The 24,565-nt window shown below is 39.7% G+C and overlaps 1 protein-coding gene across 1 annotated transcript in view; it reads right to left on the reverse strand.

The window, feature by feature from the left end:
- Nucleotides 1–290: 290 nt before the first annotated feature.
- Nucleotides 291–24,565, reverse strand: part of LOC110067162 (uncharacterized) — a 34,337-nt gene continuing 10,062 nt past the window's right edge. The window contains exons 10-26 of the mRNA XM_020774460.2: nt 24,020–24,122; nt 22,968–23,231; nt 16,770–16,924; nt 15,720–15,902; nt 14,815–15,097; nt 12,003–14,339; nt 11,603–11,801; nt 9,174–9,250; nt 7,942–8,143; nt 6,907–7,031; nt 6,378–6,563; nt 5,449–5,532; nt 5,172–5,237; nt 4,595–4,675; nt 3,818–4,070; nt 3,152–3,355; nt 291–2,649 (exon numbers count right to left, since the gene is read on the reverse strand). Coding sequence (XP_020630119.2) covers nt 2,216–2,649; nt 3,152–3,355; nt 3,818–4,070; nt 4,595–4,675; nt 5,172–5,237; nt 5,449–5,532; nt 6,378–6,563; nt 6,907–7,031; nt 7,942–8,143; nt 9,174–9,250; nt 11,603–11,801; nt 12,003–14,339; nt 14,815–15,097; nt 15,720–15,902; nt 16,770–16,924; nt 22,968–23,231; nt 24,020–24,122 — 5,236 coding nt within the window. The 3' untranslated portion in view covers nt 291–2,215. The remainder of the gene's footprint in view (nt 2,650–3,151; nt 3,356–3,817; nt 4,071–4,594; nt 4,676–5,171; nt 5,238–5,448; nt 5,533–6,377; nt 6,564–6,906; nt 7,032–7,941; nt 8,144–9,173; nt 9,251–11,602; nt 11,802–12,002; nt 14,340–14,814; nt 15,098–15,719; nt 15,903–16,769; nt 16,925–22,967; nt 23,232–24,019; nt 24,123–24,565) is intronic.

Genomic DNA, 24,565 nt, shown 5'->3' on the forward strand with positions numbered 1-24,565 from the left:
TTCAGTGAATGATACTCCCCGAGAATTATCAACATTTAAATACCTCATCAACATTCAAAAAAAGTCTAGTATGTTATCGGATCGCTTTGCTTTTGTCGCAGTTAGGTTTCTGGATGAGCATACTAACTGAAACAGCTTCAAAACAGGCAAGGTATTTTCGAATTAGCCTCTTCGAACCTTTTGACTTCTTTGCTAACAAATCGTTTCCTTTATAGTTAAAAATGTTTGCTTTCAATCATACATTTTGTAATATAACTACTCGGAACCACAACCTCTAAGTATTCCTACAATTTTTGTTTACAAAAAATATATTTTTATTGATTGAATCTCTATTGAGTTACAAGATCTGACTTCTCATGAAAATAAACGATACCAAAAAATCACGATACGTCGCAAAATAAACCTAGCTATACCAAATACATTCAAGTCTAAATGTCTATGAGACCTAAAATTGATTCCACTCTTAAAACAGGGTTGCCACCCACCGGAACAAAAAAATCCTTGACTTTTCATTGACTGTAAAGCAATTTTCACTGACCCTGCAGGATGACTATTCTGGCCATGAATCAACAAAAATGAGGATGGCTCAGACAATTTTAAAAACAAAAATGCCTTGTCTATATACAAAAACATCTAATAAAATAATTTGCGACAACCTCAAGATAAAATTCCTTGACTTTTCACTGACTTTGAACACGGATTTGGAAACTCCCCGACTTTTCCCTGAGCTTGAATAAAATATACTTTTCCCTGACTTTTCCCCTGACGGTGGCAACCCTGTAAAAATGCTAAGACGGAAACTGTTACATGTAACTTTACATATCACTTTCTACATAATCTATTGAATCATTTACACTGAAGAAATTTACGAAATTTCGGATGTCAACGACTATCCGTCTCGTCATGGCCCATGCAATAGAAGTTATTTGCTCATCGCGACACAGGTGAAATTGCCATGATCAGCTACTACTCATTACATACAGTATAGCCAAAGATACAAGGTTATAGTTTGCACGATTTGAATCTATTTACACAAGATTGTATCCATGGAAATAAGGTAGAAGGCTACAAAGACGGGAAGAGAAGGTTAAAAAGTTGAATATTGATCATTTTAGCGCTCAACGTGCCCCTTTCCCCTACCGTACTATAAAACAAAGAACCAAACAAAGAAAAAAACAAAAACAAAAAAAGCACTAAATGAAAATAGAACTACAATAATTTTAGGGATTAATGACAGAATCAAACCCTTTCTTTTCCACACAAGACACATGCCAGTGTATTAACTCCATTTTTTTCTGAAACGAATGATGAACTGAACGCAAATTGAATTACTCAGAAAAGAACATTTACTGAGCTTGCAACCAGTACCTAGATTGTAATGGGTTTCACCGTGACGGGCTTAAAAGGTTTTATTTTTTGTGGTTTGACTCGCATCCATTTCTTCATTTACTTCAATTTCAGCCAAGTCACCACTCCACTTACTTCCAGTTAATCTTCGCAATAACATCCCAAGTGAAAAGAAAGATTCATATTTGTCTTAGTACAACAAACGAGTTTGACCCCCTTACATGATATTATTCTACCATTGAAAGAATTAGTTAATGAAGTAATCTCTAACGTTCCAGAGAATTATCTTTTTACATCTAGGTTAAGATGGTGGCGTTAGAAGTTTTCTACCAAAAACAAAGAAACTAAATTTGAACTTTTGGGTCGCCACGTAGAAAGGGGGGATAAACATCTTATGACAACTCAAGAGGAGACTACTGAAACTATACTGGTAGACAGTCACAGCGTTATACTGGAAATCCATCGCAAATCGAATTGGTTCTCCCTGAATGGTTGATTTTGGCTTAAATTAGCCCAATTGTTAAGTGTTGGACTGCGGTAATTTAGTGTTTCTACTAAAACAATTAGACTTGACGATCTCGTTTTGCGTGAGGGGCATAAGTTACGGTCAACTCTGCTGTGCCTCGTTGACTCTTCGCTGATAGACACCACGAGCTCGTAGTCTAATTGTTAAGTACTAAACTGTTACTAAACTAAAGCTGCAACATCAACAATTGCTCAACGTAAACTTCAAAACAAACACCAAACTGTTGATTAAAAAACTTCTAGACTCAAATATCTGTCAAATGAAAGAGAGTTGAACAGTGGCCTTGTACTGTTAACAGACGCCACCTGGCCCTTGCCCGTTCAAATGACACTGGTAAGCTTTTCACAACGTCTGACAAATCGCACACTGGACATCCCTTCCTTCCTCTCTGCGAACAGCGTCATCCAAAAGATCCCTGGGAAGTCTCCTCAGAAAGCTCCGTGCTTCTTTCTCCGAATCTCTCCTGGCGTAAAGAACGCAGAGGATATGCTTCAGTTTATCTGGCAAATTCAAGCGGTCAGTGATGCCTAAAGCGATCTTGACATCGGTTCTAGAGCTGTCTTCTTCGCAAATAAACTTGTAAAGCGCTTTGGGGTGATTGTAAAACGTTGCGTCTCGCTCAGACCGCACGCTGTTGACGCGGCTCCAGATATCGCTTGCGCTGCCCAAGAAATCATCATCGTCGTCATCACATTCGTCGTCAGCCTCTTCTTCAGAGTCATTTGATCCCGTGCGTGTGGATCGAGAGGTCGAACGAGAGCTGGAGGCTGGCGAACCTGTAAAATCCAAAGATAATCACTTGAAACGGCGACTAATCTAGTAACTCCACGTATCAGCACGTAAGGGACAGAGAAATCCTTGGAAACCTCTCACAAATCATGAGGTATGGTTTTCGACCACTTTCGTTTCCGAATTAATACAGGAGTTTAAACGGTTGAATGAGCCAAGACACACTAACAGTTTTGACTTTGGATAAATCTTCGAAGCAGACGACACTGCAGAGTCCCGCACACTTAAAAGAACTACTTTGAAAACAGAAACAACAACCTCTCTAGGAAATATACGAAATCTGCGCCCGGGCTAACCTTTTCTAACTTTTATCTAGTTAATCCACAACAAATTTCTCCTCAATAACATAAATACCAAGACAGGCGTACGGGTTATTAACAAAAGGAATTAGTGCACTAGACGTACACAAATTCTCCAAACAAACGTAAAAAACGTACAGAGATCGGTTTGGAGAATTAACATGTTGATTGTATAAAACAACAAGCTCACTTCTATTACTCGGGGTGGTGACCTCGATATCATTGACCCTGATTTCTGGCTGTACATCCTCGTTGACAAACACCTTGCCTAGCTCTGTTCGTGCATTCTCTTCGTGCCCCTGACTTTGTCTTCTTCTTCCAGTTGAAGGCTGCCGGTCAAAACGTGGCGGAGGACTGACACAGATCAGCATTCCACGCTCCAGGAGGTACTGGCCTGTAAAATACAAACCCAAACAAGAGATTGGTTGATCCCGTACCTACATCTTCGCACTCTACAATCTAAATTAAAGGTTTGGGGTGGCAAAGGAACCAAGTGAACACGTTCTTTCAAACCAAGAATACAAAAGTTAAAAATGAATGAAACAAAACTGAACGCCTTTCTTACATGTAAGTAATAAAGAATTAAAACAAACTCTATTTATGATCTGCGATGTCGTTATGGAAGCTTGCAAGTCAATAAACCTCAAGAGGTAACGCTTTGATGCCTAACTAAACTGGTTTAAGGCTGTTTAAGCTGGATCATTCCTCAAGATTCAGGTGTAAACAGGGTGCTAGGTAAGGCTAAGCCTTAAGATGGGAGAGACGAAGGAAGAGTTCGTTCAATAAAATATTTTTCTCCCCACCAAAGCGCAGCCACTAATCACTCAGTCAGAACACATACTAGTTACCAGCTCACCGAATTCCAATCCCGTTTCGGTCTCCGTGCTTCCAATGCACACACCCAGATTATCATATCCATTATGATGAACATAGTTCTCCATCCACTCAACTAGCGCCGCTCCTGAGAAACACTTGCGAGTGGCGTGCAGATCTTTGAGCATTGCCTGGATGACAAAATCTGCAGGGGCATTGGCACTAGCATTATGCGAGCTGACGCTGACCGATGACGTTAATTCGTCAATCCGAAACTGCTGCTGCGTAATGAGCATCTAAATGAAAAATGAAACAACATCCTCTTAATAAAGTGTTACTGCAAATGGAGACGTCAAAGACGTGTACCGCTAAAGAAGTGGAAGGCTGATGTGACTTCTACGGTTCGTGTTATTGGTTCATTTGCTGTTGTTTATTAATGTCGGTTTCCATTTGAAAATACACTGCTTCACATCTGTATCTAAAGGGTGCTGTTTCTTGTATTACCCAAAAGAGACTACAAGCTATGAGCGGCCGGCGAGTTTCCACAAGAAATAGACGACGTTGTTGGTGTTGAAATAAAATGAAGATACCAATTTCAATCTAGATATACCCTCAACTGAACATCTCAATGTGAAAACGTACGTTTGAGGCCTAGCGTTACACCACAAGTTACACTGCTTAAAACCAAGAGAGGTAGTACAAGGTTTATTTACCAAAGGGCCGAGTATCCATGACACTTAACAACGTGTTTACAATAAAACAAAAATCCCTTGTCGCAATTTTGTTATTATTGTACTTAACTTTTGTTAGAGGTTCTCACCTGTTTGTAGAGGGAGTGGTACATGGAAATAAGCCGGTGTGTTGGGTTGGTGTATAACTGCAAGTACTGCACGGTGGGATCCTTGAAAATATCAACACATCAATGTTAGATATCACAACATAGCGTCCCCTTAAACTGTCTGTCCGTCTGTCTGCCTGCCTGCCTGCCTGTCCGTCTGTCTGTCTGTCTGTCTGTTTCTTCCTAGACTATCCTCCGTCAGGGATCACATTCTACATCCAGCCTCACCTCCTGTCCATAGTCAAAAGAGAATTATATTTCTGGCACCAAGATAATAAAGATTTCCACTAGCCAGAGACAAACCGCTTCGTCTGTAATTCTATGTTATCAGTTTGACTGTGTTGACTAACTGGTTCGGCCTAATGACAGATACCCAGGAAGGATGTATAAAGCACAAACATAGGTTAAGGTGAAGGCAAATAATGAGCGCTTTGAACCTTGCAGTAACTAATGCACCACAAACTCGGATCGACTCATTCGACAGCAAACAATTTCAGTCTTTTCGATTTAGCACATAGATGTAAACACCCTGTAGTTAAACGCTACCACTCTGACTCACCATGGGTGCGGCCAATGTATCGTAAGCCAATCCATCACCTCCACCGTAGAAAAACCGCATCAGGTACTGAAAAAAAAGAAATACACAGAAATAAATACGTGTGTAGGAGAAAATAGAGAACAGTTCTTAGGGACACAGAGTTCAAGACTCAGAGGACTATGACGTTTCACTAGAACTGAATACGTCTGGTGAATTATATTACTTTAAAGAGTGATGGTCAAATCATAAAAAAATATTTAAACATTTATTTCAAAGAGGAGAGAGAAAGTACCCTTACCGCTACAGCCTGTAGGAGAAGCTGGCTTTGCTGTGAAGCTGAAGACTTTCTTCTCACCAAACGATGCGATTCCTCCTCGAAATTCTAGAAAAAGTACAGAGGAAAAACCAGTAAGGTTAAAAAGTAAGAATAAAATCAAAAATGCAACTCTCAAAATTTGTGTTTTTGTTGTTTTTATAAACTACTTCGACTGTTTATCACTGCGTTACTGAGCAAATGGAAGTATTTTTAACACTTATTGTTGGACTTGGATGGAGTGACCTACAAAAATGTACCACGTTCCGGCTAAACGACTAACCCAGTCTTGTGGCTAACATCACTATGTCTTTCAGATAGCCAAGAGGCTTAAACCTGTAGCTGTAGATCGTAAGGACTTGAGATTTGCAACCAAATGAGAGTGTAAGCATTCAGACCATATGCCAGGCTGACAGATTACTGATTCAAAAGGCTATCTTTATAGTCGCATGGAGCGGTGCAATGTGGCTTCCTTCCCAAGAGCTCTTTATGGGCGTCACACAATCGCGTGACGAGCCAAAAAAGAGTTTCTTCGTTGGAGTTGCCACTCGAAACATTATTAGAAATAATGTTCTCATCTTCCCCATCAAAAAAAAAAAAGAAAAAAGAGAGAGAGAGAGAGAGAGAGAGAGAGAGAGAGAGAGAGAGAGAGAGAGAGAGAGAGAGAGAGAGAGAGAGAGAGAGAGAGAGAGAGAGAGAGAGAGAGAGAGAGAGAGAGAGAGAGAGAGAGAGAGAGAGAGAGAGAGAGAGAGAGAGAGAGAGAGAGAGCCGAGCGAGCCAAGCGCGTAAGATCTTCCTTAGCTTTCCTTTTCAGACCGCGCTCGTCACTCTCGACTCAACGATTTCTTTACGCTCTATACCCTACTGGGAAGCCTGTGCACAGGTTACTCAGACAATAGCTGTCTAATACCGACCTGTGCCACTGCAGTCCAGAGGTCTGTGAGAAATCTATTGAAGCTTTCTGGGTACAAGACACCGTGAAATCTCTGTAATTCACGTGACAGGAGTTCCATGGCCGGCGTCAGGCGTCTTCCGATGCTGAATCGGCAGAGATCGAGGTCAAGTAAAGACCGAAAAACCTGTTTGAAAAGCTTGTTTATCTGAAACAAATAAAGCATTGAAGACAATCCACACCTCTGAGTACTTTAACTTCAACCTTCACTGGAACTGTTCAGAGACAACTTTACTTGTTAACACGATAAGCTTTTATAAAAAAAATATTACAGTTAAAACAAATTTCCTTAGTTAGTGTAGCAAGGTGTAGTTCTTTATTCGACATGTTAATGGACAAAATCGATAACGAAGGCCACTCCAGGGGAACTGTGCGAGTTAATCTTCAGTAAATCCTAAAATGTTTTATTGACAATACTCCTTATTTTCTTCCATTATTTCTGCTGCTCTTTGCTTTCCTGGCTACTAAATCGATAGCGCACTTAAACTCACTCTGTAAATAACTAATTTAACTTGCGAAATCTCCAGTCTGCAAATGTGCTCAGTGCAATCATTCAGCGTCCCTGGCTCGCGAAGTGCTTCTGTTCCTGGTTGGGGAACATCACTTCTACCTTCGGCTGTCAAACAAAAAGCGATCACGCAACGTTAAATAATGCCGACATCAAAGTGACAAAACAAAAGCCAGTAGACACAAGGGATCAAATCCGTAGTAACGGTCGAGGTTGTTATTGCTGAATTCAGTTTCCTTTGCAACTGAACTAGGATAGTTAGGAAAAGCATTCAAAGATTGCTGCGTGCACAGGAGAAAATATTTTGTTTTAGTTCCAAACAAACCTACATACAAATTTGGTTACTTTTCATTTTCTTTCATTTTCTTTTTGTTTTATCATTTACTTAACTATTTGTTTGCATCTTTTTTGTGTGTTTTTTCTTTTGTTTTCTTTTTGATTATGCATGTTACAACCACGGTAAAGCATATTATTTTTTTCTATCTACCCAGCTTGTTTAGTTTCTTACTATTCTGAGTAGATTTTTTTGCCTAATTAAGTTAATTGTTTTATGCTGTTTTTTTCTTTTTTTGTAAATCTAGCAAAGCCTATTGTAGAGACAATGTACGAACTCACATGAAATTAAGGGTTCCCCACTGGGACTTCTACATTCCTTACACAGACTACCCTAGTGAAGTATTCAAGCCCAAACTCCCTCATATATCACGTAAGAACTACTATAATAGTACAGTTTACTCTGCAGAAGTATCTCCAAACTTTCCTAATCTTAAGTCATATTATTTTGTCAAGTTCTTTTCCCAATACGTAGACCGTTTTAGCTTGGGCGGTTTGTTGCCCCATTTCAAGACTCTTTGCAACTCTTGCTTTCTAATTGTCAAATAGTCGTGTGAATATGAATGAATATTTTTAGATGGTAAAAGAACACCCCTCCAGAGAATATCATGTGGCCTGTAATGGGAACACAACCCACCCAAGCTAAAAAGGTCCATAGCATCAAATAAAAAAAAAAATAGGCTACCTGTACAACTACTGGGAATGCCATCCAGGCTCGGTCCATGCTCGCAGTACGACAGTGAAAGTTCATATTCAGAACTGCTTACAAGACGCCGATGATGATCAGATAGCATGGAATTAGGACTGCTAATAGCTGATGTCACATGGTCTAAAAGCCACGAGAGAATGCTCCTCAAGACGGCGACATTACTCATTCTCACTGCCATCTGAGGAGAGAGAACAACACATAGAAAATGGCGATCACTGACTAATATCGTTCCAGTTTTACGGGCCGGGAGAAGCCAGATAGCTCTCTGGTGCCCGAGCTAACTCCGGGTTCCTACATATAAAGGAACTAAGGGAAATGCTACTCCCCTGATGGGATCTTAGTCTATCATTATACTCACCCCCCCCCCCCCCCCCCATTCGCGCATAATGTAAGGGTGTTCATAACACACCCCTGAGTGAACACTTTAAAACCCCAGCCAGGCCCGAATCCTGATCCATCGATCAATACTACAGACACTTACCCACTTCATACATGTCTTCAATATTGGTATTATTTTTACTAATGCTAAATTTAGCATTTGGGGTAAAAAGTCCAAGTTCTTGAAAAAAAAAAGGACACATCAAAGTACAAGTGTGCTGATTGGTTAGGTGTTTGCTTTCTTCTCAAATTGGAAACAATTCATTGTATTTTGCAAACAGATGAAATTTATACCTTTTGGTATCAACATTACAGAATTCTCGAGTTTGTCTTTACAAAATATTTTATACACAGCGCTAGCTGGGCAACTTTGATTGCCGATTAACAGCATTCCCCAATGTCATTTCCTTTCTTCTGATGTGCTTAACTTTGCAGAAATAGTGAGAAGATTAATGTTGAGTTTTTTTTAAACTACTATTGGGGTAGAAAGTGTCAGTTCAGGCCCCAGTTGTTCGAAGGCTGGATAACGCTATCCACCAATAAATTGCTATCCAGTGGATAAGATGGTTGCATCTTTGATATGCCTTAACGTGAGTGCATGATGCACTTATGAGTTCATATGTGCCAAGTCATTGTTTGCCAGTAGATAGGTGTTAACAACAACAACAAAAAACTATTTAACCAGTGGATAGCATTATATACCTTTCAACACCCTGGACCAGATGGACAAGAGCTGGGTCGTTTGCCAGTGAAGGAATACAAATGACAATCATCAATTCAAATGCTTTTTCATGTTATCTTTTTGTGTAACCGTACAATGTGAAACAAACCTGTTGAGTAAGTGGTTCAAATTCACCGGGGTTCATGGTTGTCCTGGAGATTCCATCACATGGCGGTATAAATGCCCCTAAACCACAAAGAAAATTACAGCAAGATTGATGTCAAAAAATGTAAACAAAATGCCTGTTAGTTTATTTTGTTTCCACGAGCCTTGGTAAAAAGGTGACCCTTCATGTGATCAGTAAAAGGCCCTACATGTATGTTCATTGCAAATGATAAGGAATGCCCAAAAGCAGCAACAGCAACAACAACAACAACAACAACAACAACAACAACAACAACAACAACAACAACAAGCTATTTCTCAGAAAGAAATATTGCTTCGTTTCCGGAAAGATATCCAAAGTCTGAGAAAGGCTGGGGTTTTGATATCTTGTGGATGAGAAGTCCTGGGGTGAGGGGGATATGTGCTAATGCGCCGCTTTGCACCGCACTGATCTGCTCAGTTGCCAGAGCCTGGGGTTTTTCGTCAAGGTGAGGTTTAGTACTGAGCCTATTGTAAAAGAGAAAGGGCTAATTAATTTAAGTTGTCTACACATGAATCAGTTATTATAGTCAACGCACTTTGAAATGTATTTACTTGTGATACTTCACTTTGACCCTGCCGTACGGGAGGGGGGGGGGGTGCTCCCTTACATGGGCTATATAGGTATGTTCAGCGTCAGAGGGACATGTTTTTTTAAGACATTTTAAGTCAGAAGTACAGTATCGATTTTGGTCATATTGGTCTCAAATTGGGTATGATTTTTGCACTCTAGTCTTGAATTAGTTATGTTTTTTAGAAGAAGCTACTTTTTTCATCATTATCGATAAGACCAGCAACTAAAACCATTCACAATACCTTTAGCATCATTCTGAACTAGAGAACTACGGCAGGTCTGAAACAGGGTATTAATTTAAGGGTCAGGCCATAAATAGGTTAGATAAATCGCAGACTTTGATCTTAAATAGGGTAAGTGCTTTGGGAAGCGGGCCGCACAGCCCCGCCAAATTTTTCAGAAATTCAAAGTATTGTGTGTGAGGCTAAATAAAGCTAAGAGGCAAAAGCATTTGACGCATAATTTTTCCATTTCTGTGCCGGGCAGTCCTTGATTCGAGGATGGATGCGGCACTCTACGTTTCGTTGTCAGTGACGCAGTATATTTTTCTTTTTAAAAGACGCCTCACGTGTGACAACAGTTGTGCAATTATTCCTTTACTTTCGCTTGAATCTTACGAAGCTAGAATACAAATCCTATCGGTGTTTTCATGGAATCAGCTTTTGAAATGCCGCTGTATGCCGAAATACAAATTTTCTTATTTTTAAAAGCGCGCTCTAAGAAGTAAAGCTACTGGAATTGTGGCGGAAAATTCGAGAAATTCAACTAAATCTGGAAAATGTGGACAGCAACGATATGAAGAAAACCTCATAAAAAAGCCATATTGTGCCTATTTTGCAATATACCAACGTTAATTAAAATACAATATGATGAATCAGTTACCTTCCACAATATATCGTATCTGTAGTATCGTCCAAACGCACCAAATGCGTGTTCTTTTCCCGTAAACAGCCACAGAATAGGGGCGGGATTGTTATTCCTGACAAGTGTTCTGATTGACCAAAATTTTGTCGCCGTAGTTGTGATCTTAATCACATTTAAATCAAACACGGAAACCGATATCTTCGTTTCTCTAGAATACATCGTTTCAGTAAGACTTACGAACATTTAAGTCGCCTATTATTTCTACCTGCATGACATTTTAATTTCCTTTTCTTTCCGTGTCACGAAATAAAATTTAATTTCGAGAAGTTATTTTTGCTGAACATGTTTACCTTGTGAATTACAAGCGTTTACCCTGATAACATTCATACTCACTATGTCAATAAATCACTCTGAAACGGAAAACAGTACCATTTCTTTGCTGAACTAAACAAAACTAACTGTCCTAACTGCTGCCATCGGCTTAAAATATCGCATTGGTGGTCAAATCGCGTGGTGTGGCGGTGTCTCTACTTCGAAAATATATTTCTTTTTCACTATCACTATCAAGTCCAGTTCGCAGTTTTCTTGTGTAAGATAATACCGAGAAACGAGAGTTTCACTGAAAAGTTGCAAATGACACATTTTGTTAAGATGCACCGAGTTTGAGCTGAAATTTTGCCGCCGTATAATTTACATTAAAAATTACAAACTTTACTCTGATTGGATATAACAAATCACTATATACATAGTTCACCCCTGAACTGAAAACAAGACTGTTTCGTTTCTGAGGAAACGAAACAAAAAACACTAAGAAGACAGTAATCTCTAAAAGTCTCAGAGATTTGGTTCTTCGATCAGATGTTCTGACCAAGAAAATTGCGATTCCTTGCTTGCCTGTAACTGGTGACTCCCTTTTATCAGAGGAGATAAGTTAAAGTATGTAAAATTCAACTTACCAGTACTATCCCTTGTGTTACAGCACTGTCTAGCGATAGGATTATAACGGCACCCCTGTAAATGTCCTGAATCCCGCAAAGTTCTGAGATGCCTTTGGACTCGATCACCCAGAATTTGAGTTAGAAGTTCGTCTGGTAACCCACAAGTCTCCATTCCAAGGACATTGTCCGAGTACAGCCTTACAAACGAAAACATCACCTGCACAAAAACATATTCAAAGAATCTGTTAGATTAAAATGTATCTTTGACACAGGCCTCAATTAACTGCCACAGCTAAAAGTGACTTTTAAAATAGGGATTTTGCATATAATATAAATGCAGTCTCCTGATTAGCTGTATTCTGTAATGTGGAGATCAGTACGGAGAATTTGTCGGTCGATATCAGGAAATGATCAGTACCTGAATAAGCCTGTGGTTAAGTCTCCTTTTGATTTCCAACGACTCATTCTTCAGGTCTTCATCTGCTGATGTGGAGAAAGCAGTAGCTGCATGTCCACCATTCTGGGAAGTTTCATCTGGGCAAAGGATCTTGTACAGATGACACGCAAATGCCGTCAGACGGTTCACAGCACAAATCACATCCACGAACGAACTAGAAATTGGCAAAACGTGTGGCTTATCATCGCTTGAATGATTGCTCTCTGAGTCGTGATCACTCCCATCATTGCTGCTTACTCCATCAGACTTCAAGGCACTACCACCAGATCTTGCAGTGTGAAAGCTCTCTATAGACCCAACAGCACTGACAAAACTGCCACATTCTGACCATTTAGAGCCAGCTGAGCCAGAAGCGGTGTCACGCAGTTTAGCAAAGAGTCTGTTTTGAGGGGCCGGGATTTTCACTGGAGCACTAGGCCTTGGTTGGAGCACTGTGCTTTTCTTGTCGTCATTTGCTCCCTGGCTGCGTACATCGTGTTTTCGCTTGTCTCCTGTTTCAAGACAACTTTGTCTTGCTGGGCAAGTTCGACAAGAGGTTCTCCGATCACTTCCATCACGTCCCAAACTACTTATTCCTTCCTCTTCATGCTCAATCACTGGAACAATGGTACGGAAACCTAACTCTGGAGGAGAACGTATCTTTGATGCCCCTTTTCCAGAACCCTCCTTTCGCTGCTGTTTGCTGCTGTCCCCATTGGGCACAGACTTTGAAAAAGCAAAAGCTCCGTCACTAGAAATGGCTTTACTTTGTGACATCTTTGTCTTACCTTCATCTTCAATGAAGTTAAAGGAATCAGAAGTGTGAATGGATTCATCACTGTATGATTCATCACTGGTATCATTCTCAATTGGGGTGCTTTGGTTCCTAGACTCAGAAGCTTTGGAATAGGATGAGCATTTTGAAATGGAATCTCTTTCAAGGATCAAAAGCTCACCATCATCTTCTATAAAATCTTGTTTTACAGTCGGTGCAGGATCTGTCGAAATTGATGCACACTGCTCTCCTTCGACCTTTTCTGTGTCTTCTATTGGTTGGTCCACCAAAGGCTTTATGTGGTTTTCAGTCTTATCCAATCCACTCAGTTGTGCAACCCCAGGGTTTGTTTCGTACCCAGGATGTAGCCCACCTGTTTCTTCAAGAGGTTCTCGAGTAATGGTTAGCACCGAACTTTCTCCTTTCTCGTGGGGCTGCATCACACAGTTTCCTACAGTCATACTTGCCCCAGAACGTTCTACTTCGGTCTTCTCTGTGTTACATCCTAACTGATCTAGCTTGGGTCTAGTATTGTTTTCAGCTTCCACCGAGGGACACAAAGAACTATTTGACTGTGAGCTTTCAGGATGATGACCATTCTCAAGACCCTTCACCACACTTCTATCCTCCTTCGTGTTCAGCCCAGAGGCTTTGACTTCATCCTCGGCGCTACCGTCCAACTGCTCTTTCATGGATACAATGTTGTTTTCAACCCCCTCTAAGTTGTTTAAAGATCCACTAGGCTCTGCATCTTCGGAGTGTTTACCATTCTCAAGAGGCCTCAGTGCACCGTTTTCTGCCAACTCTGCCCCATCATTCTCTGCCTGCCCAGAAAGAGAAGGTTTCTTGGACTTTTGTCCTTCTGAATCCTCCACCTCTGAAACACACTGAATTTGCTCTACATCGTCTGCATGCTCTTCGCGTTCTTCTGTACTAAACTTGTCATCATCTTGTCGCTTGTCATTCTCGTGTTCTGATGCACTTGGTTTGGTATTTTCAAGGTTATCTGACATCTTCACTGTAGTGAGCTCCTCATTTCCTTGTTGGTCTAATGTGATGCTCTCCTTTTCACTTAGCTCATCACACCGAGCATTGCCCTCGTCGTTTTTTACAATTTGTATCGCCTCTTTCATGATTCCATTACCATCTTGCGCAGTGGCAGAATAGCTCATTGACTCCCCAGTGCTCCTTGGTTTCGCCAGACTTGAAGAACATTGTTCCTGATGTTTATGCGGGTCAACCGCAACACTTTTTGGTGATTCTTCTTCAATGGATTCTCCTTGACTGCTGGGATGGTGCTCTACAATTTCAGGCTTGGGTTGCCCTCTAGGAAAATGGATTTGGGCAACAACCTGCTGTGTATTGTCTGATTTGGGTGTATTTCTCCGAACACCTCTTGCAGTCTCTTCATCTGAACTACTATCAAAAGACAGACTGGGTTGCCGGCGTTTTGGACTTTTCACTCTGGTTGGGGGACTGGAGCCTAGATGGATTTTCCTTGAATGAAGTGGCTCTTTACCTCTAACTCCTTTAGAGGCAGTAGACTAAAAACAAAAATAAAACAATCATTAAACTCCTGGCTAATATGAAACAAACACGATAGTCAGTGATAAATTAAGAAATCAGTTTCTCCCCTAACTATCAATCACATGGCAAAACAATGCAAAATTGCTTCAGTTGTTGAATTTCAAACTTGAACTTGATTGACTTCGAAATGGTTTTCCGTCAACCTCGCCCCAAGGGTCCTTGGGAACAAGGTTGCGTTTCCAGCATGAGAATGGTGGGAAATAGGATTACTAACTAGAAAGAAAAATTACATAAGTGTAAATTTAATGCTTATTTCTGATAGGTTTTCATCTCAATAGAATTGATTTCCAGACTCAAAAATTTCACATTCAACACGTGCCAGGTAAAATAATATTTTGCTAAGCTTGCAATCTCGACAAACTCAACTGGAGACAAAGAAGAGGGTCTGTGGACAGGCTAGCAGCAATCTCATATAAGATATCAATGCCATACCTTGGAAGGCGTCCCAACAGAAGAGCTGACAGTTTTGAAAGCAGAATGCTGTGATGGTGTCAAGGACGGAAGGGAAGCAGACTTGGGACCAAGTGGCCCTGGTGCTGTCAGCCTTCCTGGCTGCATCTGGCGGCGTCTTTCTTGTTCTCCACTTATGTTCACCTCAACGGCATTCCATACATCATGGCTGATCAGCTGAGGAACAAGTGTTTGAAAGTAACGGCCAACAGCATCCAACCACTGCAGCGCAAACTCCTGAAAGGGCTCCCGCCATCTTTGATGACTGGAATACAACACAGAAATATTTACAGTGTTTACGGTTATGGCGATTTATTACAGTCATTACCTTCAGTAACATAGTGCGAGAACTTTGCAGCAGCGTAATGGTTGGTGACTCTATATCACACAGTCAGGGCACAAGTACATGTACTTCACTGTGGTCTTTGTGTTGCCCTAGTGGACTAAACTCTGCTACAGAGAAGAGGAGGTGATCTGTTGTTTGACTTGCATCCACCTAGGGGGGAGTTGCATCATTTCCTGGTGTTTTTGGTTGTGCAGGCCATTACTTAACAACTTTTTCCTTACTAAGCATATACACATGTAGCTAACAACAGCAACACGTAAATACATCCAGGTGCACTCTGAAGCACTGTGATTTGGCAACCAGATGTAGCCCACCTGTAGTACTGGCCACTACAGGGGTAGATGAACACATAAAGGAGGATGTACACATTATACCATAAAGATGTGGCATCAAATAAGACGTGTTATCAGTTACTATACAGGTGGAAGGGTGGAAATGATCTACACAATGACAAACAATGTTAAATCACCATTTTTAAAGGAATTATGCAACAATTTTTTTCATTCCGTTTTCTGATGCACATGCACATGCACATACTTACCTGTAGGGAATGTACTTTGACCATTCTTTGTCTAATTTTGATAATCGAAATGCCAAGCACAGCATCAAGGGCTCCACATTATCACGGCGTTGGGTTCGGGGTGGGTTTTCACACAGCTGTTGCACATCTGACATCAGCAAGGAATAAAACGTAACAGCCGCAAGCTCCATCATATCAAAATACCTGTAACAAAATGTAACCAATTACCCAGTCAGTCACGTCCTTACGCAGTGAAATTGCGAGTCACGCAGACAAGCAGCCAGTGTCTGTCTATCCCTTAATAAGAGAGACTGGCTTTCAGACAATCATTTGGAACAGTTAGCTAGTGGACTGCAGGCAGTCTTTCAGCTTTTTCTCATGAAATACGGCTGTCTGCATGATTGTACTAATTTTAAAATACTACTTAAAATATAAATCAGCAGTAAAAATTAACCACAATAATATTACATGTATACTACCCTTGAACTTCTGAAACATGATAAGTTGCTCCTGGAATCTGTTATAGAGTAAGAATCTCTCTGGGATTCAGTGTTTAAGGGTATTTCAAGTTTATAGATGACATATACAATGAACATCTAGCAGACATTTTTTAATTGTACCAATTACACTGCAATGTGATCCATTTGAAATCAGCTGACAGAAGGATGAGATTCATTTGGAAAACACCCGAACAACAGCAATAATCATTTTTGCCAGATTTCTATAAGTTACTGGAGCACATGGTAGGTAAAGTTAAAGTCTGCATACGAGCCAAGTGGCCCATCAGGCTGGAGCTTATCCTGGATGAAGTGACTGGGTGTATTTCTACTACCCACTGGATGGGATGCTAGTCCATAGCAGGGTTGCCTCCAGCATTAAATTTGCCAGTACCCATTTATACACCTGGGTGGAGAGAGGCACTGTGAGAGTAAAATGTCTCGCCCAAGAACACAGCACAATGTCCCCAGCTAGGACTCAAATCTGGACCACTCAATCTGGAGTTGAGTGCAATAACCACGAGGCTGCCACGCCTCCACACTGGAGAACATGACAGATGTGTAAACAGCTAACCTGGAGAAGGCCTGTTTGTAAGAAGTGTTATAATAGTTGACTTCATGGTGGATTTCCAGGATTAATTTGAGCAGAAGCTTGGGTGAAGAAAAATTTTGCCTTATCTCATCTGTGGCAATAACTTTGATGCGCTCATACCGACCCACCATCTCTTCCTGGAAGAAAATAAGATGAACAAGACAAATTCACAGAATAGCAAATAGTTAATTTTGATTATAGAACAATGACAGATAAATGAATCCTTTGTTCACTGAGGTTTTGGTCTATTATTTCAAACAAGTACTAGTAGTGATTTTCCTAAAATAATGCTAACATAAATTAATAATAACAATTTTTTAACACTCCTTGCTAATCTCTAGTTCAAATCATTTGAGAAATTAGGGGGAATGTATGCCAAGGTAAAATACAGTGTAATCTGACTTTACCAGCAAATTCATAATGGCTGTTAACTTCTATGTTAGTACCTTCTATATTCAGGTCTGTAAGGGAGTGGGGGTGATGGGTGCTTCTACATTTTAAATTTTAAAAGTTCCAGAAATATTCAGGTTTTTATAAGTTATGCACTTTTAGCTGCCTAGTTTCATAAAAATTGCCCTCATAAATACATAAAATGCTGTCTTAGACAACCTATTTTTCTGGACCCACATGTACCTATGTAATGAGCACTTTGCGATTGTGCCTGTTATGCTCTACAGCAAACCCACCCCTATATTCATAACAAATCCTGATTACTGGCCTGATATTAACAGATGGAAATCGGTTTGAGATGTTAAAAGAGGTGGTCATGGTATGTGAACCCATTTCTTATCTTAGGCCTTAACCTCTGCATTATCAGTGCCTGGTAGATGGGAACAAGATCATTATGATTTGATAATAAGGAAACTATTGGAAATCTCAGTTATTACACATTTTTGGAATAGCATAGTTATTATAACTACAGTGTGTCTTCAAAACTTCAAAATGAGGGTGCATTTCTTTGGGAAAATCCAACATATATGTTACAAGATTCTTAAGAGGTGCCCTCTGTAATTTTCAACTATGGCCATTTGGACCAGAAAAAATCAAATTCCTCAAACTTTCTCAGATGAATGGTCTAGATACGTGATTCACAAAAATATAACTTTCAGTTCAATTTGATTTGTATATTAACGCTGGGGCCACCATCTTGGTTTTGCCCCTCTGAGGGGGCTTTCAGCAGCCATTTTAGGGCACATTTTTAACAATTTGCCATACAAAGAAAACGATCTAAATCCGGGTAAAAACCCTTTATTCGAGACAAGCAAATGTTTCTCGTTACATCGAGAGGCTGTTTTGGCAATTTGATCATCATCTGATTTTTCTACAGAATTTTAAATTTCTTCCCTTTCGGACTACTCATGAAGCGCCACAAAAAAGGCAAAGTTTAAAGGAAAATATCGCCAAAAGTACATCACTTGAGATCCCAAAACTACCATCCACTTAAAGAGCAATGTCTCACCTGTAAACACATGCAATAAAATTTTGGGGCAGTTAAAACTGTAAAATGTTAGAAGAAGAAGTTTAAGCTGTGTTTTTGTCAACAAAGACCGCCATCCTAATTAGCATAATAACATGAAAATAATGATGCACAGAGAAAATAATGATATATTCCACTTACCTCGTGACATGTCGACAACTGGATGTTCCACGATGCCTCATGTTATATTTCCAGTATGTTTCAGCCACATTTTCGGTGATTAGTGTACAAAATCACTCTCAGACATCGCCACGGTTAAGCAGATTTCAACTCTCCGAAGCCCGCTTCATAACATCTATCAATATTATTTGTCTTTTGCCTCATAAGCTGCTGTTTACAAGAAGTTTAACAGTTTGCTAAGATCCTAACTGACCCAGAAGTTTGTTAGCAGCCTTTAAAATCTTCCTTTTAATTGAGGATTCTCATCAAGAACTTGTTTAAGCTCAGTTCTGTTTTGATCTGTTATGCACTCACCATTATTCCACAGATTGCGTTACATTTGACAAATGCGCATTCCAACGGGTAGGGGTAGGGTGGGTAGGAAGTGAAAATGTAACCGACATTAAAGCCATTTTACGCATTTCTGTGGCTAAACTAGTAACTGGCTTTCCCAGAATGATTTGAACATGAGCTTCTGCTTGCAGGTATTTTCTAGGTTATTTTTGCAGAGTAGGTGAGGGGGGGGGGGGGGGGGGGGGAGGTCATGTATTAAAAAAAAAAGAAAAAAGAAAATGATAGACAGTATCAGGACAAAAGATTATGATCTGTGTATCTTGATCAGCTTTATCAGTTCATCATTGAGGCCAGTGAGGCCCTATTAGGGATTTTCAGGATACTGGATATTTGGGTAAAAAGTTAACAGGATGCAAGAAATTTAGGAGAAATATTAATGGGGTAGAACATGTTTAGATCACATAAAACAGGACATTAATTGAGTAGGAAATCGTTGAGCTAGATTTAACAGGATACAAGATATTTAGGACAAAAATTAACAGGATAAGAGATACACCGACACCCACCTCTCCCACAATGGGGCCTCAACAATGGTCAGCTATTTAGGATGAAATAAATGTATGTCACCTGCTATAAGCATTTATTCTGGACTCTTAGTACTTATATCATGGTGGAATATGAAAGTTTTGTATCTGATTTTAGGGGTTTTAAGGTTAGGTAACGCAGCTCCTTGTTAGTAATTTCGAAGCCCACACTTGTTACACTGAATAGATAGATAAAGACGAGGCTGGAGAAATAAACAGAGAATGAAATGTGTCCCGAATTCTGTACCGTTTAACACGAATTTCTTACATGGCAACCTTTGTGTCTACAAAGCAATCGAGGCACAACATTCCACACTATATTTGTAAACAACTATCCTAATCTCACTGACAGCCATTAGCTTTTGACGAGAATTTTCATTTATTACCAATAGAATATGGATAGAACTCCAATAAAAAGCCTCTTCCTTGTGTTTTTTTTGTTCAGCATTATACTTGTGTCTTTCGTTGCCCGAAATGCCATCAAATGCTGCGAAAGGCAACAGACTGACAAGCAGTGCGCAAGAAAAGTTTTTCTCAGGTCAGGAAACGGCCATAAAAGTCGAAGCAATTACTGTAGCACAAAAGATGAAGTGCTCAAAAGGTGAGGCCAGAATTAGGCGGTTCACCTGTGAGAGTTCCTGACTCCTTGCCACATTTAATTCTTCCTCTCGAGAATGGCTTCAAAGCTTAGAAACAGACAGGAGAAGGTCCTCTAAGAAGACACAACAACCGCTGAGAATCAAGTTGCAATTGCTTATGACTCATTCAACTTGTGTGCTTTAAACGCATCTATAATGTCTTTAAAAAGCTAAGCGTCAACATTAGTGCTTTGCTTGATAGATGCGGGTATTTTAAAGCGTCCTGCATAGGGTTGAAAACTAGTCCTGTGCAGACATGCAGCTCTGCTCCATCACAGAACTGAACGACATTAGTGGCTGTGGGGTGCCTCAGGCTCATAACGAATGGTGCCTACAAAATACAACGTGTTTCCGCCAGATTAAGAAAACGTGGAAAAAGTAGATCTTAGCCAGGGTTATTAGAATCCACTAAGAAAACTGGGGGTAGTCATCAATTTTTCCGAGATAATTAGCTACTGCTGACGGTAGCATTTTTCTGAAAAAAAAGGTAAAGATATTTCTTCACAGATTCTCCTAAGGTTCGCCTTTACATGCAGAAAACTAAACATATTAAAAAACATCTTTAAACTACGTGGTAAGTGGTAACATAAAACCACTTTTGATATGTATTTAATAACAGAATTGTCGCAACAGCACTGCTCTGGCTTAGCCAAAATACAGTCTACATAACTTTTCCTCACAGCCAAAAACTAATGCATTGTCGAATAGGCTTGCCACTTCCAATTCATACCATAAAATGTAGCTGTAATCACCCCTTTGTTAAAAGTTAAAGGAGTTGTTTCATTGTTTCGAAAACTTTGTCGGTGTCCGTTACTTTTTTTCCTGTTACTTTCCAAGTAAGTTAAACATTGACGTCTCTCGCAGTTGTTTTGCGTGCACATTATGCCATCTACAGTCGAATTTCAGTATGATTTTTTCTACGGATACGATAAAAGGTAGTTTTTCAGCTGGAAGCCGTTCACAGTTAGTGCTTAGCGATATGCTGCTTTTCTGGTAATCCCGGTGTTAGTACAGGCTCGTAATTTTAGTGCGAAATTTGTTTCGGCCACAATATAATTTTTTTTCGAGTCGCACGCTTGGTCGGGTAGTTAATTACGTCACTAGTTCCAACCCAAGCGCACGCCTGGCATTTAAACCATGCCTAAAAAGAAGGTACCGTCCTTAACTGCCCTTCAGTAATTTTCTGAGCATTTTCTTTTCTGATGGAAAAGTGACACGGCTAAGAAAATGTAAGAAGTTTCAATAAAACGTCGCTTATCATTACTTCCTGCACACTATTCGTCAGTCTGTTGTCTTTTGCAAAATTTGATGGCACTTCCTGCAGCGAAAGACACAACTGTCCCGCTTTATCTGATCTAAACATGCTCTACCGCATTAATTTTTCTCCTAAATTTCTTGCATCCTGTTAATTTTTTACCCAAATATCCAGTATCCTGAAAACCCCTAATAGGGCCTAACTGATGAACTGATAAAGCTGATCAAAATACACAGATCATAATCTTTTGACTTGGTACTGTCTATCGTTTTCTTTTTTTCTTTTTTTTTTAATACAAGACCTCCCCCCCCCCCCCCTTTACCCTGCAAAAATAACCTAGAAAATACCTGCAAGTAGAAGCTCATGTTCAAATAATTCTGGGAAAGCCAGTTACTAGTTTAGCCACAGAAACACGTAAAATGGCTTTAATGTCGGTTACATTTCCACTCCCTACCCACCCTACCCCTACCCGTTGGAATGCGCATTTGTCAAATGTAACGCAATCTGTGGAATGATGGCGGGTGCATAACAGATCAAAACAGAACTGAGCTTAAATGAGTTCTTGATGAGAATCCTCGATTAAGAGGAAGATTTTAAAGGCTGCTAACAGACTTCTGGGTCAGTTAGGATCTCAGCAAATTGTTAAACTTCTTGTAAACAGCGGCTTATGAGGCGAAAGACAAATAATATTGATAGATGTTATGAAGTGGGCTTTGGAGAGTTGAAATCTGCTTAACCGTGGCGATGTCTGAGAGTGATTTTGTACATTAATCACCGAAAATGTGGCTGAAACATACTGGAAATATAATATGAGGCATCGTGGAACATCCAGTTGTCGACATGTCACGAGGTAAGTGGAATATATCATTATTTTCTCTGTGCATCGTTATTTTCATGTTATTATGCTAATTAGGACGGCGGTCTTTGTTGACAAAAACACAGCTTAAACTTCTTCTTCTAACATTTTACAGTTTTAACTGCAAAAAATTTTATTGCATTTGTTTACAGGTGAGACACTGCTCTTTAAGTGGAGAGTAGTTTTGGGATCTCAAGTGATGTACTTTTGGCGATATTTTCCTTTAAACTTTGCCTTTTTTGTGGCGCTTCATGAGTAGTCCGAAAGGGAAGAAATTTAAAATTCTGTAGAAAAATCAGGTGATGATCAAATTGCCAAAACAGCCTCTCGATGTAACGAGAAACATTTGCTTGTCTCGAATAAAGCGTTTTTACCCGGATTTAGATCGTTTTCTTTGTATGGCAAATTGTTAAAAATGTGCCCTAAAATGGCTGCTGAAAGCCCTCTCAGAGGGGCAAAACCAAGATGGTGGCCCCAGCGCTAAAATACAAATTGAATTGAACTGAAAATTATATTTTTGTGAATCACGTATCTAGACCATTCATCTGAGAAAGTTTGAGGAATTTGATTTTTTCTGGTCCAAATGGCCATAGTTGAAAATTACAGAGGGTGCCTCTTAAATCCAAAAAAAGGATTCTGGGTTTCGTTACTAAACGGATGAATAAAAGATCACTCAGATCATGTTACATCACAGGAACAGAAGAATACTTAACCCAAGTGGATTCTTTGGTTTCTTTTATGCACCATGATCTGAATGATCTTGGATTAATCTTTTCAGTATAGAATTGCAAAATCTGTTTTCTGATTTCAGAATCTTATCTTGGATCTTTCAAAGAAATGCACCATAAATTCAATCATTATTTTGCAATCTAAGCCTATATCATTCTTTCGTCTCAAAACATATTACTATAAATTACCTTTAAATATGAGGCTAGAAGATCACTGACTGGTTCTGTTGTGAGGTTATTAGCAAACTGACGAGCCTGCAGAAGTACTGAGAACACTGAAGGGAATTCAGATTGCAGTTGTCTTGCAGATTCCAAAGTCAATTCATACAGTGCAACCAGTGCTGGCACACCATTCGTAGGACTGTTCTCAGCTGGAAAGATTCTTCTTATTCGAGTCAAAGAGTATTTCGTTTTTGCCAGCAAACTTGACAGTATGGACAGCAGCATTTTAAACTGGAGATAAGCATTATAAACAGTCAGTCTTCACCTTCATTTCACTGTCCAATTCATAAATGTGTAGTTACAGAAAATATCCATACAGGGTACCTCTGCCATAGAAGGGATTTTATTTAAGGTTCCCCTCCCCCCCCTCCCCCCACCTCTCCACTGCCTGGAAATTCCAATTAAGCTTCATACATTTCCCCCAAAACAGCACATTATGTCCAAGCATTGTGATCAGTAAATTAGCCCACTCCTTGTACATACCCTTTCTTTTGAACTGCCCCCTGAAAGCTCTTTTCCAATTGCTTTGTTATGCTTACCAGCCTTAGACAATGCAACAGTAATTTTCTTTTCCAAGTGAATTTATTGAAATGTGTAGCTAGTTCCAGGTTAGTGATAGCTTTATGCAGGTGCTCTGGGCTGTTCAAGCGTAAGGTTTCTAATGTGTATCCCAGTGGAAAAGACAAAAACTCAGCCAGTGATTGTGGTGATGTCTCAAACATTATTTTGAATTATGTTTCAGGTTGTATTTTCCAGTCACAAATGGCTAAGAAATGTACAACATTTAATTATACGCAGAAAGAGCCCCTTAACTAAATGCTTTGTTTGGAAACCACCTTGATGTCACTAATCATAATGTCCTGTTTTAAATATTATTTCCCTCCTCCCCCCCAATCAAAAAGTTAGGAGTCCTCCTCCTCTCTAATTATTTTTGGGGGAGGGAGTTGATGTACACACAATTAAACGATTTAACTATTAAGTTCTAACAAATCTTTGTACTCAAAGCAAAGTTTTCTAACCTCTTCTTTAACAAAAATTTCTTGGCAGATGAAAACATGATCCATAACATCTTGTAAACAAACAAAGACGTGCTCAATGTACCAGAGTTCATTCTCAAAGTACCTTACAGAGAAAACACCAAAAATTTCACGACATCAATAACTTCCTATAAAATAACAACCTTGTGCACCCTTGAATTGATTTTATTAATGCCAGGTACCAAATCAATGAAGGGTTCAAATAAATGCTGTCTACATGTAGTTCTCCTAGATACTAGCATTGATATATTACTCAGTCTTTGGGAATTAGTCCATCCTGGGCTTTCACCTTCTCATAATCGTCAGAGTTGTCCATTAAGTTTTATATTCATGAGTTAACAGTCAACAAACCACAGATGAGATGACTATCACTTGAGAGAAAATGATAGATAGTGAGTTGTTTAATTGCTTCAGTAGGTACCCTCACTGCAATCCAAACAACTAAAATTTTAAGCGCTGTATATGAAGTTTAAGGAAAATCAAGTTAAAATAACTTTCCCTTTCAAGGGCAGCATCCATGTGATTTTA

This window comes from Orbicella faveolata, unplaced genomic scaffold (assembly GCF_042242905.1).
Source record: "Orbicella faveolata isolate gen_17 unplaced genomic scaffold, um_ofav_v1 contig_1, whole genome shotgun sequence".
Taxonomy (NCBI): Eukaryota; Metazoa; Cnidaria; class Anthozoa; order Scleractinia; family Merulinidae; genus Orbicella; species Orbicella faveolata.